Source organism: Rhinoderma darwinii, chromosome 2 (assembly GCF_050947455.1).
Source record: "Rhinoderma darwinii isolate aRhiDar2 chromosome 2, aRhiDar2.hap1, whole genome shotgun sequence".
Classification (NCBI taxonomy): Eukaryota; Metazoa; Chordata; class Amphibia; order Anura; family Rhinodermatidae; genus Rhinoderma; species Rhinoderma darwinii.
The window spans coordinates 196,472,698-196,491,696 of record NC_134688.1 but is presented as its reverse complement, the minus strand read 5'-3'; the positions used below and the strand labels follow the sequence as shown (position 1 = coordinate 196,491,696).

General features: G+C 42.2%; 1 protein-coding gene across 1 annotated transcript in view; it reads left to right on the top strand.

Moving 5' to 3' along the window:
* Positions 1-5,654, top strand: part of CREG2 (cellular repressor of E1A stimulated genes 2) — a 32,786-nt gene extending 27,132 nt beyond the window's left edge. The window contains exons 3-4 of the mRNA XM_075852693.1: positions 3,149-3,262; positions 5,313-5,654. Coding sequence (XP_075708808.1) covers positions 3,149-3,262; positions 5,313-5,454 — 256 coding nt within the window. The 3' untranslated portion in view covers positions 5,455-5,654. The remainder of the gene's footprint in view (positions 1-3,148; positions 3,263-5,312) is intronic.
* Positions 5,655-18,999: the final 13,345 nt, after the last annotated feature.

The following is an 18,999-nucleotide window of genomic DNA, read 5'->3' as shown; positions in this document are numbered from 1 at the left end:
TAAAGAAAATGCTGGCACTGCTACTTTTTTGACCAGCATAATATTCCTTTTTCTTTACCTTCTGTAAAGGATTAACTATTGTGCCCACGGTCGCTGACCGCAGGCACATTATACTCACCGGCCACCACGACAGCAGGACACTGAGAGCTTGCCGGCAACTCCCTCCTCGGAGATGCCAGCACACGCGATTGCACTGTTCCTCTGTCTCCACTATGGCGCACACGTGCGTTCGTCCCCAGCCTTTGTTCCTGAGCTGAAGTTTAGTGTTGGAGTCGTGTTCGTTCCATCTGCTACGTCCAGTGTCGTCTGCCACGCCAATCGTCATCTGCGATGCCAGGCATCATCTGTGCCACGAGTCATCTGTGCCAAAGTGTCTGCTACATCTTGTGTCTGTCTGGACTGTCATACAGGTACACTTGTCCTAGACTTTCCATTGACTGTTGTTTGGCCAGCTGCCACTCCGCTACGACAGAGCGGCCCAGTGAGTCCACATACCCCAGAATCGTGACATTAACACAAACTGGATAAATGTGGCTACTGTTTTGATTTGGAATTGAATGTGTAGTATTTCCAGTGCATTTGCAATTAGGCAAATAAAAGTTATTATAATGATTTTGCGCTTTACTTGCCCTTTTAAACTCACTGCTATTTTTTTAACACTACTGTATATGTGTGGCTAAAAGTGTGACCCAAGCAAAATATTTGATGCACCACACATCCTAGAAATAAAATGTGCATCATGTGCAATATGTGCAGAGTTTATAGATACCATTTATCCCTATGTCTACATGAATATATCTTCATAAAATCACCCAAATTAAAGAGACCAAAAATGTGGTTTCAAGCTGTAATTTCTTTAAGGCTGGGTTCACACGACCTATTTTCAGACGTAAACGAGGCGTATTATGCCTCGTTTTACGTCTGAAAATAGGGCTACAATACGTCGGCAAACATCTGCCCATTCATTTGAATGGGTTTGCAGACGTACTGTGCAGACGACCTGTAATTTACGCGTCGTTGTTTGACAGCTGTCAAACGACGACGCGTAAATGGACTGCCTCGGCAAAGAAGTGCAGGACACTTCTTTGCCACGTAATTTGAGCTGTTCTTCATTGAACTCAATGAAGCACAGCTCAAGATTTACGAACGTCTCAGACGGCTCGCAAAATGTGAGGAGCATTTACGTGTGAAACGAGGCAGCTGTTAACAGTCTGTCTTTTCACACGTAAATGCCTCTCATCGTGTGAACATACCCTTAAAGTAACAACCTATAAAAAACAGGCATTAAACACCTTAAAAAGTGAGCGCACCACTGAACCCTAGATATTTCCTGAAAGCAGACAACCTTACACTTGCATTTGTCTTGATGTGCTGTCCCCCTTCACCAAACTTTGTGACAAAGTTTTTAAAAAAATAATGCATTATATCATACATTTGTGCTTACAACTCACATGCAAGCAGAGCTTTACACACAAAAACAATGTAAAAATAATAGATCAAAGTGTGCAAAAGTTCATGTATACCACAACGAGAGTTAGTGCTCTCAAAAAAGTCGAAACAAAGGCCATGCAAAATTTGCCCTCCATCCACAAATGTTTTAAAAATATATACTGCACATGGCAAACAGCTACTCTGTTACCAAAATGTAATTTTTTTTTTACGAGCGCAGAGCATACCATGTAATAAAAGGCCATTTAATAATTTATACACACAACCAACTTCACACAACTTTGCATCAAACAGTGATTATATGTAAAAGCATCAAAATGCAACTTTGTGACTAAAATGCATACTCAAGCAGACCCCTTATACAGACAAACTGTACTCTGCAAAGAACTGTAAGTTGTGAGTAGTTCTTAAATACCACAAATGCCTACATTCACATGTGCGTGTGTTACTCCTTGGAGACACAGACAATTTTCGTTTTTCTTTTTCCATCGTCGCCCCCTTAGCACGATGGAAAAAGTATATTCAAGTACATTCAGGGTACATGAAGTTCTGTACCCTGGCTTTGGACTTATCCTGGAACAACTGGGGCATGATATACCCTCTTTCCTGGATGACCTTATCACTCTAGCCACTCAGGTGTATATCTTCTTGAGGGATGGGCTCACGAGAAGGAGCGCTCATGTTGCATTCCATGTTTGGCTCCTGTCTTTAACAACCCACAAATGCTGTCTGTTACTGATGAGCCAATGCAAGTCGGCAGCACCGCTCTGTCCTCAGAGGACAGGTCCAGGACACTGTCTCAGTATTTGTGCCATTATTGCAGACCAAAGGGTCATCTACGTCTGAATTGTCATATCCGTCTTACCAGTCTTGGGAACTTCCTGGACTAAGCTTGACAGGGGAGATCACCTTAGGCCTCACTTACTCCTCCCCCACGAAAGAAATACTTCTTTCTGTGGTCCTCAGCGCTTCTGGAATTTTTTCTACTGCTGAAGCGTTCATTGATTTTGGAGCTGCATGGAATTTCTTGGACTATGATTTAGCTGCTGGTCTGTTTGGATCAACCGCTTCATCTATCGTCTGTAAATGTCCACCCCATTAAAGAAGTTATCCAACTCTTGGCACCAATCAACTATTTGAAGGGGCCTCTTCATTGTTTGCATGGTTTCTTTCGCATTCATACTTTGCATGCGCCGCTACATTTGTATTGCAACCTTGTCCCATTCAAGTGACGCCCTCATCACTGATGTGTCTCGCTGCCAATCGGTGACTATTATGAGGACCGGTTATGATCAGACTGGTTGAATCTAAACTTCCTTGCAGGGGGTCCCTAGTGAGGAACAGGGAGATCCTTTAGACTTTGCACCTTACTTTATTCAGCGCCAGACCGATTGCAGTGCCAAGGTTTCAATTTTCTAGGTACGCCTACCTAACATTTCACCTCTAGTGGGGCTGTAAGGAAATTGATCACTTGCTGGCTGGTTCACAGGTTACAGCTGAATGACTTTATACTTGGTATTACTTGGCACTGTTTTGATTTAATTCGTTTAGCTCAAATCCTGGATTAAGGGAATTTTATCGTTTCTGGTTTTTATAAAACTATTCTCTATGAGATTATGTGAAAACGGTGTTGAAGATTATTATTAGTTATTTTATGTGGGAACTGAAATAAGGCATTTATTGTTACTTGTATTTACAGAGAGACTATCACAGACCCACAGGATCCACAGTGTGCTGCATTAACGCTGATAGGTCAGATGGTGAATGTACAACCAGATGGAGCAGATTTTGCTAAGAAAGCTCTATATTCCAGGTAGTAATATATGTATGTGTATGAAGCATACGTAACATATGGCCAATGTTGTTTAAGGTAAAATTGGCAATGTATTAATAAATCAGAAGTTATAGCAATAGCCAAAGGTATTCCTGTTTCTTTTACCAACAGAGATATTGTAATTTTTCTGATCAATTGTGGCAGCTAATCTTGCAACTATGACTAAGGGAAGTGTAGCTATATTGTTGTCACTTTGGAATTGACTATGTGGGGTATGTCAGCATGTTCTAATATTAAGAAAGTGACAGTCTTACCATCAGTTTGTGAGAAGCAATTTAAAAGTGACGACTATTATGGCAACATTTTCTGTTGTTATTTGTGTAAGAAATTGCCACCACAACTGAAAATTAAGGGTAAGTGAAAGAAAGATAATGATTAAACTTTGGCTGCTTCTTTAACTTCTGATTTACTAATATATACAGACATGGGTGAAAATCTTCTTTCATAAGAACCATCTTTTTTCTATTTAAGGGCCTGTTCCCATCACCGTTGCCCTTCCATTGAGGTGTTCCGTCTGAGGTTTCCGTTGGGTTAACCCCTCAACGGAAAGGCAAACTGAAACCTAAGCTTCGGTTTGCATAACCATTGATATCAATGGTGACAGAAACACTGCTAAAGATTTCCGTTTGTCACTGTTGTGACAGGGTTCCGTTGTTTTGACGGAATCAATAGCGCAGTCGACTGTGCTATTGATTCTGTCAAAAACAACGGAAACCTTTAGCAACGTTTCCGTCACCATTGATATCGATGGTGATGCAAACGGAAGCTTGGGTTTTCGTTTGCCTTTCCGTTGAGAAACGACGAAAACTTCTGACGGAACCCCTCAACGGAAGGGCAACGGTGATGTGAACACAGCCTTTGTTACTTTAGATTGCTTAAACATTTTTATTCAATGTATGACCTTCAAACTGGCACATCAACCCATTTGTTATTTTAAAAAAAAACTAAAACAAAATTGAGGATTCTGTATCAGAAATCTCTTACCATGCACCGGTCATGAAAGTGTTGCCACTTAAAAGTGGAATGTAAATGAAGTTCTGCCAGATAACGTCTCTCAGCAAATCATCATTGAAAAGAGAGAGCCCTCGGCGATTCTTAATTTTTGAAAGCAGCTGACTCATAGTGATTCCCTCACTCTATGCCACCTGGCTGACCAATTTGGTTGCTAAGCAGACAAGGTGTATAGTGCTGGGAACTCCAGTTCTTAGTCCCCCACTAGATCCAGTGCACTCTCTTGACAGGTGAACTTTTAAAGAGTGAATACATATGGTTAATATTTACCTGCTATTTATTAAATTCTGTATTTTTAAATATATAAATTGTATTTATAGGCTTTATGAACGCACATTACGGCTCCATGCAGAAGCCGTGTATTTAGTCCCAAAGACAGGATCAGATTCTATCCTGTGAGATCTGAAAAGCCTTTCCAAAAGCATGTTTGTTAAAATTCTTGACAATGAAATTTCTAACTTTCTAATTCTGATCTTGTTAACTAATGCCGAACTCTGGCAAAATCTTGGTAATCTTAAAGGTGTTTTCCCATCTTAGACATATATGGTATATCCATAGGATATGCCATAAAGATCTGATAGATGCGGGTCCCACGTGGTATGTTTATCGAGAACGAGGGTCTCCTAACCCCCGCTTTGCCGCTGGCCGCAGAATCCAGACAAGCACTAGTGGAGAGAGGGTCGTGCGTGCACGCGGCTCTCTCCATTCCGTTCAATGGGAGTTCCAGAAACAAACCAACAAGAGCTGCTCGGCTGTTTCTGTAACTCCCATTGAACAGAATGGAGAGAGCAGCGGGCATGTGCCACCATCTTTCCACTAGTCCCCGCCTGGATTCTGCGTCCAGCAGCCACCCAACCAGGCGAGACGGGGGTCGGGAGACCCCATTCTCGATATATGTGTGGTTCCCAGAGCTGGGACCCGCATGTATAAGACATTTATGGCATATCCTATGGAAGATAGGAAAACCCCTTTAAAACATAATAGAAAAATATTAATTTTTATCTTTTGTCTTTCCCAGGCATCCTATTATGAGAAAGTGGTCTCAGAGTTATAACTGCCTCCTAATGAAGATGAACATAGAGCACATATATGTAACAGACTGTTATGGAGGAGTGTACAGCCTTCCACTGGAAGATTATTACAAAGTGAATATAAAATAAGATGGAAAGATTTTCTTCTTCACTATTACATAGCATGACCATATACACTTAACAACAGTCTATTGAGCATTTCAAAAAGAAAGGCTGACATCTACCTACTTACAAACAGTGAGCAGTCATTGTCTGTCTCAGCTACAGTTTATCACCGTAAACGTGTACGCCAGTATTTTATGAATTCTACTAAAACATTTTCATTTTAACATGAACATACTCAATTCCATTTGAAGAAAATAGATGATCAAAGCATTTACCTGGCAGTAAAATGTATAAGATCCAGTTTTAGAACCTATGCTCACTTAATCACTAACCACAGATGTGGTCGGTTCCCTTATCCACATTTTCCAGTAAGGGTGAATTCACATGCTGCGTACTAAAAAAACGGCAGAAACTTAAAGTACTGTACGGCTATGTTCACACAGGGCAGATACGCCGCGTAAAAGCACACAGCGTGTCGACCCTGGTCGCCGCAGGGAATTCTGGCTGAAAAACCGCATCAAACTGTGGTGCAGTTTTTAGACCGGAATGTCCGCTGCGGAAATCCTGCATTGAAAAAGCAAATGAATATACTTACCATGGTGACGTATCCCTCCAACGTCCTGATGTTCTGCAGCCCTGGGATGACGTTTTATCCCATGTGACTGCTGCAGACTGTGATTGGAGGAGGCCGGCCTGGACGAAGAAGCACAAAATTCTGGATAAGTATATGATTTATTTTTATCCCGAGTTGCGATTTTGCGGTGGAATCGCAGCTTTTCCGCTGCAAAAACCCCAACATCTGCTATTTTTGCAGTTTTTTTTTTACTTTTTTCCACAACTGCCTAAAGGTTTTACATAGTACTGGATATGAATATTGAAGTTCTCCTAGCAGTGCTTCTTGATGGCCACTTTCTAGATGATTTGTATGACTAGTCATCCATATAACCAGTCATTTCATTTCAACTAATGCCTGTGCATTCCTCAATCCTGGATTGCAAAGCTTACATTTTCAGTCCTATTGATAGTTTGCTCTAAATCAGGGGGTTGCAGGATCTGCAGATGTTATTACCGTTATGAAATGCACCGTCTTATTAAGAATTGTATTAGTACAAGTGGGGACAAAATGCAATTGCGCACAGTCAATTAAGCTAAGTTGGAATTCAAATGTGCTCTTATGCATGGGCAAAAGATTTAAAGGGTTCATACCATCTTATAAAGTGATGGCATATCGCCTACCTCTGGAACCCCACTGATCCTGAGAATGAAAGGGGCCGCAGTGCTCATTTAGCGCTGCCTCCACTTTCACGTTTTACCTGCTGCAGTTCCCTGCAGAGTGGATTGCCTTGGCGCCACTGTGCAAGGAAAAACAGTTTCAGGTCCTTCCTTCTCAGGACCAGAGGTGAATGGGCATTGAAGTCAATGGGAGAAGGCTGCAATACTGTAAGTCGCCGCTAAATCTGTGTCGACGATTCACGATGAGCAAGAAGAAATGAAGAGGAAGCAGTGCTCATACGATCGCTGCACCCCATTCAAAACATCTGATTGGCAGGGGTCCCGGGAGTCGGACCCCGACCAGACTGGAAAATCCCTTTAAATTGACTTGAACATATATAGCCAGTTGGCACAATAAATAGAATTGGACTCTAGGGAACACTAATGAGCTAAATGTCAATTTGGAAGCCAATATAAAGCTCTAATTGTATGCAGGAGGTGCCTCCAAGAATTGGGCAGGGAAAGACTAAGGTGTCGTTTCTATCTGCGCTAGGGCTCCGTTCCTACGGAGCGTTCCGTCGGAACGGAGCCCTGACAGACACAAACGGAAACCAATGGTGATGGATCCGGTGCCAATGGTTTCCGTTTGTCTCCGTTGTGCAAGGGTTACGTCGTTTTGACGAAATCAATAGCGTAGTCGACTACGCTATTGATTCCATCAAACTGACGGAACCCATGCACAACGGAGACAAACGGAAACCATTTGCACCGGATCCGTCACCATTGAAATCAATGGTGATGGAAACCTTTGGTTTCCGTTTGTGTCAGTCAGGGTCCCGTTCCGACGGAAAGCTCAGAGGGAACGTCGGATCGGGACCCTGGCGCAGATGTGAACGAAGCCTAACATGGGAACCCTTTCAGTGCTCAGTGGCAAGCGGGTGCTGTACCATGATAAAAATCATGATAGATTACATTTAGATTGTCTGCATATTTCTCAGTAAGTAAACGATCAAAACTACATTGAAGAGAAACAAATAAGACACTGCTTACATCTGCACAACCACGACAAACATTTCAATCAATGGGGTCCGTCGGTGATCGATTGGATCCGTCGGAAAACTGATCTGCCATGATGCTAGTGTGAACAGAGCCTGGCTCTCTTTAGATTATCCATAAAGCATGGTGTTGACAAAAGAAAGAGTTAAATAAATACAACTCAAAAATGCCATCTCTTGACAGCAACATTTCCAGTGTCAGTGTAAAATTATACAACTAGCCTTTTAGAAACATGAATGAATGTGAAGAATATATATGAATGTAAGGTTTGTTTCACATCCGTGTTTTGTCTGGCAAAATTACAGTAATTATGACGGAAACCTTGACAGAACTCATTAAAGTCAACAGGTTTTGTTTGGCGCCGTTGGTTTAGTTAATGTGACAGATCAGCCACTTGGCGGAGCAGAACTATGGAATCCAGAAAGCAAATGTGAACATAGCCTACCACGTATTAGTAAGTTCTACATGGAAAACATAGAACCTCATTGTTCACTCTGATGAATAGTGGTCTTAGATTTGTTAGATGATTTGTTAAGAGTGGGGAGTATTTTCTATGAGATTATCAATCTGTATTTTTGTACAATGTTGTCACTTGTGACATGCTGTGCTATCCGTCGACAGCATGCATGTTATAGACCAGGAGGCGGTTATAGAGCTGATCTGATTAACATGTAGTTTTTGAGAAAAGATTCATTATAATATGATTTAAATTTCGGCACCTTCTGGGCTTATGAGTTCAGCGGGTGGTCCCACAAAGTGATAGACGCCTATTTCTGGGTCTATGCTCACACAAGAAAAGCCCACCCACTCATAAACCCAGTTGGAGCAGGGATGTAAATCAATAAATTTCAAGTTATACTCAATCTTTTCTCACAAAATCATACAACAATACCCACAGTTTTGTTCTGATGAGAGCTCATACAGAGCAGAGGGACAAGCTAGATTTGTAGTTTATTGGGTACATATGCATGCCCTAATTCAAAGAGAGAATAGGTTCTCTTTTCGCTTTTTATAAATACTTTTATTGGTTTGAATGCATTCTTAGGCCTCATTTACACGAGCGTATTATACGCGCGTGCGACGCGCGTGCTTTTCACGCGTGTCGTACGCACCTATAATAGTCTATGGGGCTGTTTAGACGATGCGTGAATTTTGCGCTGCGTGAGTGCGTTGCGTAAAACTCACGACATGTTCTATATTCTTGCGTTTTTCACGCAACACGCACCCATTGACTTCAATGGGTGCGTGAAAACAACGCATGCCACACGGACGGTCCTGCGTTGCTTGCGCGAAAATCACGCAAGAGCTGTCAAAAGGATGAATGTAAACAGAAAAACACCACGTGCTTTTCTGGTTACAAACATCCAAACGGAGTGTCAAATTAGAGATGAGCGCACCGAACTTCACCGGGTTCGGCCGAACTCGTTTTGACCGAACCCGGCAAAAAATGTTCGGGTACGCGACGTCAGGAGACAGTCACTGCCCACGGTGCTCAAAGACTTAAACTGTTTCAGCACCATGGACAGTGACTTTCGATCACAACATACATATACGTGTAAAGAAAAACAGAAGTTCGGACTTACCGATAAGTCCCGGCTCCTTCCTCCAGTCCGACCTCCCGGGATGACAATTAAGGCCAAGTGACAGCTGCAGCCAATCACAGGCCAAGCACAGGCTACAGCCAATCACAGGCTGCAGTGGTCTCATGGCCTGCCGCGTCATCCTGGGAGGTGGGGCCGGATGACAAGAGAGGGACGCGTCACCAAGGCAACGGCCGGGAGACCGGACTGGAGGAAGCAGGCAGTTCATGGTAAGTTTGAAAGTCTTTTTTTATTCACAGGTTGGTGTATATTGTGATCGGCATTCACTGTCGAGGGTGCTGAAAGAGTTACTGCCGATCAGTTAGCTCTTTCAGCACCTTGGACAGTGACGGGCGTTGACTAGCCTCATCTCTATGATGGCGGCTGCGCGAAAATCACGCAGCCGCGCATCATACACGGATGACACACGGAGCTGTCAATTGCCTTTTGCGCACGCAAAACGCAGCGTTTTTTTGCGCGCGCAAAACGAACACGCTCGTGTAAATGAGGCCTTATACTGCACACGCTACACTTTGTAAATGTTCTGTTTAACCACTTAACGCAAAATGACATACATGTATGTCATCTGCATGGTTTAGTTCTCTCAGAATGACGCACATGTACGTCATTGTGATCACACAGGCACAGTAGCTGTGTCCATGCAATCACCCCGGGAGCTTGGCTGTGAATGACAGCCAGTCTCCTGCTAGAAGGGCTGGAATCAGATATTACTCTGATCCCAGCTGTTTTAAGGCGTCATCTGAGAATATGAAAACGATAGTACCAGTATGTGTCTAAATGCTCACCAGATTATGCCACCATACCTCGGAAGTAATTATTTTCATTATGTTACCACTCTCTGTGTTGATACTGGCAAGAATTGCTGTGGGCAGTATTACTATGTAAAGAACTACAGTTCCCATGATTGCACTCTCTCCTCTCACAGACATTGCCTCTATTTACAACTGCCGGCATGCCCTTCTATTTCAAGGTGTAATGTAGTACTTTAATTACTGACTGTCTTCACACACAACACAGATCCGTGAAACTGATCCCTTCAGAGATAGGCTGAGGGGTGGGAGATAAGAGGCATGTGGTGATAACCACATGTTCAGAATACAAACATCAAACAAACAGAAGATAAACAGCTGGAGCCTGGTCATCTGACTGCATGAGACTGGCCTACAGAGACATTTCAGCTACAGACAGCACATTAGTTATTGATAGATCTTCCTGCACGTTAACCATCTGCAGATAATTTGTAAAACCTGGATAACCCCTTAGATGCCGCAGTCAATAGTGACCACGGCATCCAAGTGGTTTAATAAAGGGAGGCTCCCTCTGTCACCCATCGGTGCCCCAGGATTGCAATCGCTGGTTGCCGACGGGTTGCCATGGCAGCCGGAGGCCTTACAAAGGCCTTCAGGCCTGCCACGGCTGTATACCTATTAGGCCATGCTAGAGTCAGTTTTACATTGGCAGGCAATAATGCTTTTAGTATACTAAGCAGGCCGTGTTGTGAAATCTCCTAGGGTGGACTTAAATTAATTAAGTTTAATAATGTTATTTCAGAAAAAAAGAGTTCACAAAAAATAAAAGTGAAACCGTTTTTTCCATAAAAATTGGTTTTATTTTGCAAAAGTATTAAAAAATTTAAAATACACATATATGATATCACCACGATCATAACAAACCATATAATAAAGTTAACCAGTAATTTATCTGTAACCCAAAATAGTTCTATTCAAAAATATGATCCATCCCACAAAAAAACAATGCTCACATATGGCTACAGTGTCAGAAAAAGAAAAAATGCTATAACTCTTGGAATTCGGCGACACAAAAACAAATTCTTTTTTAAAAAAGTGTTTTATTGGGCAAAAGTAGTAAACCTATACATAATTGGTATTGCCATAATTGTACCGACCAATAGAATAAAAGGAAAGTTTTTTTTATGTTGCAATGGTTCTATTGAAAAATACAACTCATCTCGCAAAAAGCGGGCCCTCATACAGCTATGTTGAAAGAAAAAGAAAAAAGTTGTGGAATGCCACGATGAAAAAAAAAAAAAAGAAATAGATAAAGATGCTTCGTTTTTAAGGCCCAAACAGCCGTGGTCTTTAACATGAAAATCTTCTCTTGTCTAGAGAATTTATTTTATGATAAACACTAGGTCCAGTGGCGTAACTACCGCTATAGCAGCCGTAGCGGCTGCTACGGGGCTCGCGGCATGGGGGGGCCTGTGTCGCCCGCCGGCACGGGCCCCCACCATGGCCGGAGGCTCCGCTAGCAGCCGCTATGGCTGCTACAGCGGGACGCCACTGAACACTACGGCAGAGCAGGGAGGTATCTCCCCTTTCTGACATTAAACAAAAGACATGTATCCCCTATCCACAGGACAGGGGATACATGTGTGATCGCTGGCAGCGATAGGGAGAACGGGGGACTGAAAGTCCCCTGAAGTTCTCCATCACAAACCTCGGACTTCCGGGGTCTGTGTCGGCAGCTCCGAAGAAATGAATGGAGCGCCGGCCGCGCTTGTGCGCATGCGTGACCAGCGCTCCTTTCATTTTTAGTGAGCTGCGCAGACGCCGGAAGTCAGAGGTTAGTCATGGAGAACTTCGGGGGACTTTCAGTCCGTTCTCCCTATCGCTGCCAGCGATCACACATGTATCCCCTATCCTGTGGATAGGGGATACATGTCTTTTGTAGGACACACTGTAGGTCGCATTTTTTTGGGAGGGGGGACGCTGTATGGCGTTCCCTACAGGGGGGGGCTGTATGGCATTCCCTACAGGGGGGGCTGTATGGCGTTCCCTATAGGGGGGGCTCTGTATGGCGTTCTCTCTCTACAGGGGGGGGGGGCTATATGGCATTACCTACAGGGGGGGGGCTGTATGGCGTTCTCTACAGGGGAGGCTGTATGGCGTTAGCGCCATACAGCCCCCTCTGTAGATAACGCCATACAGCCCCCCTGTAGATAACGCCATACAGCCCCCCTGTAGAGAGCGCCATACATCCCCCCCTGTAGGGAACGCCATACAGCCCCCCCCTGTAGAGAACGCCATACAGCCCCCTTTGTAGATAACGCCATACAGTCCCCCTGTAGATAACGCCATACAGCCCCCTCTGTAGATAGCGCCATACAGCCCCCTCTGTAGATAGCGCCACAGACCCCCTGTAGATAACGCCATACAGTCCCCTTTGCAGATAACGCCATACAGCCCCCTTTGTAGATAGCGCCATACAGCCCCCCTGTAGATAACTCCATACAGCCCCCTCTGTAGATAGCGCCATACAGACCCCCCTGTAGATAGCGCCATACAGACCCCCCTGTAGATAGCGCCATACAGCCCCCTCTGTAGATAACGCCATACAGCCCCCTCTGTAGATATCTACAAAGGGGGATGTATGGTGTTCTCTACAGAGGGTTCTGTATGGCGTTATCTACAGGGGGGCTGTATGGCGTTATCTACAAGGGGGTTGTATGGCGTTATCTACAGGGGGGGCTGTAAAAAAGGCACTATCTACAAGGGGCGGTTGTGTGACACCCAGGGGGGGGGGGCCCAGTCAAAAGTTTGCTATGGGGCCCATAGTTATGCCCCTGACTAGGTCACTGCAAGTTTTGGATGCATTTTAGCAATCGACCTTTATGAATATATATCAAATCCTCTGGCCCTTCTTCTACTCACTTGTTTTGTGTTTTATGAAAGGAGCTATTGTCCTTTGGTACTTTTAATTAACCTGCCAGATTAAAATCAGATTTCTGAGTAATGCTATTTCCAATGACTCATCCTCATGCCATCAGGCCATCTGCTGTTCAGTGGCTGCTCTGGTTCCTCCAATATGCTGTTAGGTGGTCTCTGTTGAGGGGTTTGGTCTGAGCTTTCCGTCGGAGGAACCCCTCAACGGAAAGGAAAACGGAAAACATAGCTTCCGTTTAAATCACCATTGATCTCAATGGTAATGGATACTTTGCTAATGGTTTCCGTTTGTCACCATTGTGAAAGGTTTCCGTCTTTTTGACGGAATCAATAGCGCAGTTGACTGCGTTCACACATCATGGTCAAAATGTGTTTTTGCTGCGAATCGGCAAATTTAAATTTTTGTTTTAATTAAATCATTTATTCAATTATACTTGTCTCAGGAGTTGTTTTATACAGATCTAATATTTTTGGTTTGAGATTAACACATATTATAGCAGCGAGATGATTGGGATTAGACATCAGAACTTTATGGGTTCTATACAGTAGAATGATCAGTACCGATGTCGGAAATAGAACATGTATTTTAACCCATTGGACACACGGCCAATTTCATTTTTTTCATTTTCGTTCTTTCCTCCCCGCCTTCCAAAAGCCATAACTTCTTTGTTTTTTTGTTGACATAGTCGTATCAGGGCTTGTTTTTTGCGGGACAAGTTGTAGTATGTCATGGCACCACATAATGTACTGGGAAACTGAAAAAAAATTAATTGTATACGCCATTTTTTGGGGGTTTTGTTTTTACAGCGTCCATCAGGCGGTAAAAACTACGTGTGCACCTTATTGTACAGGTTGATACAATTATGGCGATACCAAATTTATATGTTTTGTTTTAGGTTTTACCACTTTAAAAAAACAAAAAACTCTTTGCTAAAAAAAAAAATGTTTTGTGTTGACATGTTCTGAGAGTCATAACTTTTTTATTTTTCCGTCAATTTAGCGATGTGAGGGCTTAATTTTTGCGAGTCGAGCTGTCGTTTTCACCGATACCTTTTGGGGTATGTGCGACTTTTTGATCACTTTTTATTAAAAATTTTTTTAGAGCTAAGGTGACCAAGAAACAGCAATTTGTGTGTTTTATAATTATTTTTTTTACGGCGTTCACTAAACGTTCACTAAGCGGGTTAAACAAAGCTATATTGTGATAGTTTGGACTTTTACGGACGCGTCGATACTTGCTATGCTAACTTTTCTTTTTTTAATATTACTTTAGGGGAAAAATGGGCAAAGGTTTTTTTTTTAACTTTTAGTACTTTTTTTAGAAAACATAACAGTTTTTTAACTTTTTTTTTTTAGTCCCCCTAGGGGACTTGAACCGGCGATTGTTGAATCGCTTGCATGATATACTGCAATACTAATGTATTGCAGTATATTGTGATACGGACAGTCTTCTTTGAAGCCCTACCAGAGGCATAACTTCAAAGGAGTACAAAGATGGCAGATCTGGGAGTCTTTATTAGGCCTCCAGGCTGCCATAAAAACCATTGTAAATGGCAGACCGTGGCATTTAAGGTGTTAAACATCCGGAATCAAAATGAACTTTCATAGTACGTGGCATGTCGTCAGGGGGTTAAGGCCTACTCTATAGGTGACCTTGGTTAATTGAACTTTATGTACACATCTAGGCATGGCTTTTTCCTGATAACACAAGGTGGAAATCCACTGCAGTCACCAATTGAAAAACTAATATAACTTGGCCAACAGCCATTTCACGCTTACCGACAGTTTCTAAATGCTGGGAAGCGATGAGTGTAAACCCACTTAAATCCCCATGGCATGCCACACAGGCAATGACGTTACTATGTATCTAAATTATGCAACAATATCAAATCATATACATTTATTTAGAACAATTCAAAAACACTATACAAGTATCTTAAAGGGAATGTGTCGCTAGTTAAACAGTTATTATATACATGATTAGACATTGTTCTAATTTTTTGAATTTTTTCACAAGTCAAGAAATATTATAAATTAGATTCTAATTTATAACATTTCCATGTGCTGGTCACTAGAGGGAGCAATTCCCAAAATTGCAGCATTGGCATGTGGTAAAGCAACCACATTGCTTTATGCTGCAAAATTTGAGAAGACACACTCGCTCTAGCGTCCTCAAACAATCCCCCCTCCTTTATCCTGGCTAGTGCCAGGAGAAAGAAGGGGATTGAATGTTCAAACCTCCTACACTGTGTGCCGCCATTTTTTGAGTGAATACACAGTGTAGTAGGCTTACATACAGTGGTAATCACACACTAAAACACGAACATACACAAACATAACTTACCTGCTCCAGCCGCCGCCGCTGCCTCCGGTCCGTCCGCTCCTAGTGCTTGCTTCTAATCACATGTCCGAAGCCGCGGCCGGAAGTAGTCATCTTACTGTCCGGTCGTGGCTTCTGGTCCACAAGAAAATGGCGCCGGATGTCGCTCGGCCGAAGACCTTCCATTTGGACTGTGTGGGAGCGGCGCATGCGCCGTTCCCACACAGACGGCATACACCATAGTGAATGGAACGGCTCCCGTTCGCATCCTCTATGGGGATGTATGTGCCGTATTCCATCTCTTTATGTCTCGGTAATCGAGACATACAGAGATGAAAAAAAAAATGGCGGCCCCCATAGTGAAGAAAAAGTTAGAAAAAAAAAAAAGTAAAACACAAACACACAAATAAATAAAATGTATTTTAATAAAACACTAAAAGCAAATTGATATAAAAAAAAAAATTTTTGCGACACCTTTCCTTTAACTTTATAAAAAAGATGTGATAATAATGAGAGATCATTCAACCTACTGGTCCTAAGGCTTCCGATCGCATAATCCAATTGGCCTCACATTGTAATGATTTATTATGTCTATCTAGGCCATTTCTGGGAAAAAATACTCTCTGCAAGCCTGCAAATCTCAATACGGACACATCACTTTTGTGTACAGCCTTTACATGTGCAATACATCTAGGGGCTCCTTTACCTGTTGTCAATGAGTAGAGGTATTCACAGAAACATGTAAAGAGTGGATGTATCATCTTACCATTGTAAAATAATCCACATGATATACAATCTACAAGAAAATTGTTAATCAACTATTTCCAGAAAATATTCCCATCTGAATCTCTCCAAGTTTCACCCCTGTAAAATTATTTTTTGGGGATGGCAAAAAAACTTACTGCTTGTGAAACTTGGGGCATTTCCAGAGGAGTAGTTTAAAAAAAGAACTGAACTCCTTGGTTATGAAATGTCAATTTCTGTTTGTTCTTCTACTTTTTAATTTTTATTTGTAACACAGATCTCAGTTTCTTCATGTTTCCTGTTGACAATACAAGTGTCTCTTAGGTAACTGTACCTCCTTTAAGGGAAACTCCCGTAAGCACACAACTTCAACCAATGTTTTTAGTTGCAATTTTTTGTTTTCCTTTGAGTAGAAACTATTAGGGTATGTGCACACGACCAATTTTCAGGCGTAATGGAGGCGTTTTACGCCTCGAATTACGCCTGAAAAGACGGCTCCAATACGTCGGCAAACATCTGCCCATTGCTTGCAATGGGTCTTACAATGTTCTGTGCAGACGAGCTGTCATTTTACATATCGCTGTCAAAAGACGGCGCATAAAATTACGCCCGCTTCAAAGAAGTGCAGGACACTTCTTAGGACATAATTGGAGCCGTTTTTCATTGACTCCAATGAAGAACAGATCCAATTACGTCCGTAAAAGACGCCGTGAAAAACGCGAGTACATGCAAAAACGTCTGAAATTCAGGAGCTGTTTTCTCCTGAAAACAGCTCCGTAATTTCAGACGTATTTGGCGTTGTCGTGTGCACATACCCTTAGTGTCAGACATGGGCTGATGCAAGCCGCCGTGGTGCTCTCCCTGCTCAGCAGGCAGCCGTGACACCACAGGTCTCCTAACCACATGGGGATGATGACAGCCATTATATACACTGCTGATTTTCTGTCAGGATTGAAATGTCATCACAACAGGGCGTCTGGATACAGAACAGACGGAAGAGTAGGGATGCGTTGCCACGGCCCGTAAAAAAAACAACCTATACTAACATCTCACGGCACTGCCATAGCAAAGTGTTACTGTTCTTCCGGCTGCTCTGTGTCCACTCTGCCCACTGAGATGACGTTTTATCACATGTGAACCCTGCAGCCAATCACAGGCTGCAGCCGTCACATGTGATAAAACTTCATCACAGAAGGGCAGTGTGGACACAGAGCAGTCGGAAGAGCAGGTAAGTATAGGCCTTTTTTATATTTTTATTTTCTGCAGTGGAAAATCTGTCCGAATATTCGCACACCATTTGGTTCGAATATTCGGAGAGATTTCCCTGCGTGTTCTGTGTCGTACACGCTGTGGACTTTTTCGCAGTGTATATACCATGTATAAATATCCTTATAGAAAATGTTAGATAATCTGTGCTTTAAAAGTTTCATGGTATAAGCTGCTGTTTTAATTATGCTGAATGGTTTACCAACATGTTGAAAAAAAATTCTTTAGATGATCGATTTTCACTGATTGCTATCAAAGAAAACAATATTATGTTGTTGTGGTGGTGTTATGAAATCTTTAGAGTGTATGTGCGGAGTAGGCATTCATTTAGAGTGTTTTGAAACAGAATATTTACATAATTTTTGCACCAGTACATATTACATGTTTATGGATCGAATATTTCCTGGAAATGGAAAAATGGAAAACAAAAGCAGTTGTTATGTGATGAGCTATAAGAAACCTGCTTTGTCCATACTGATTGTGCAGAATTTCTCTGAAACATTAGTGTGCGTGCTGTCATTTAAGTGAGGTCATAGACTGGTGTGTTGTACACAAATGGGTAGGTTATTAATATACTAATTGTCAGAATTAAAGGGGCTTTATTCATCAATATTTGATCAGTAGTGGTTGGAAAACCTCTTAATAAAGTATATGATCATAATATAAATCAACTCTAAAATTTGAATATCATTTGAAAAATCATAGGCATTATAAAAAATATTAGAAGGATTAGACATCATCCGATTGATTTATGTTATTGAATCTTTATCAAACTCAGTTACCATTTTACTATATGTGAATAATAAGATCTGTTGTACCCTGCTTTGATGGAAACTGTATAAAAAAATGTTTGATCTCAGTCCATGGGTGGACGTGGACCATGTGTAGGTTCTTTAGTGTAAGGCACACTTACCAGTTCTACTCCAGATGCATAATTGTGACTGTATCCAGTGCTGGTTGCAGGATAAACCAGATAAAATAAACATGTTCGGCACAAAGAAGATTTGAATATTGACATTTAGTTCCAAAGACAAACGTCACAACCAAATAAAGGGGGTTAATACACTGGGCGATTATCGGGCAGACAAGCATCCATAGAACGCTCGTTGTCGATAATTGTCCTGTGTAAACAGGGGAACGATCAGCAGATGAACGAGCAAACGCTTGATCATCTGCTGGTCGTATCGTTTTAAAAAGTGAAATATTATCATTGTCGGCAGCAAATCTCCCTGTGTAAACAGGGAGACGCGCTGCAGACATGATAATAATGTATGGGGCCAAGCGATTGGAGTAACGTCCGCTCTTCCCCATCCATAGCTATCTGTGACACGAGCAAACAAGCGTCGATCAACTATGTCTCGTTGATCGACGCTCGCTGCACTGGCCGGTGTAAAAGGGCCTTAAAGGTCCATTCCAGTCTATTGTTCCAGTCCATTTCCAGGGATACAATAACACGCCAAGGGTTTTCTCAAATAAATATGTTAAAAGGATCATTCGAGATCATTATCAAAGTTACTTCTAACATAGAGTACCTAGTCTCCGCTCTCCATTGTGGTGAGATCTCAATAACTTCCTAACTTTATGTACTCATGTGGCTATATCAATTTATTGCCACTATTAACACATCTGGAATCCTTCTAAGGTTGAAAATCTAAAATTTTTGAGAACTCTTACGAGATGTATTGCA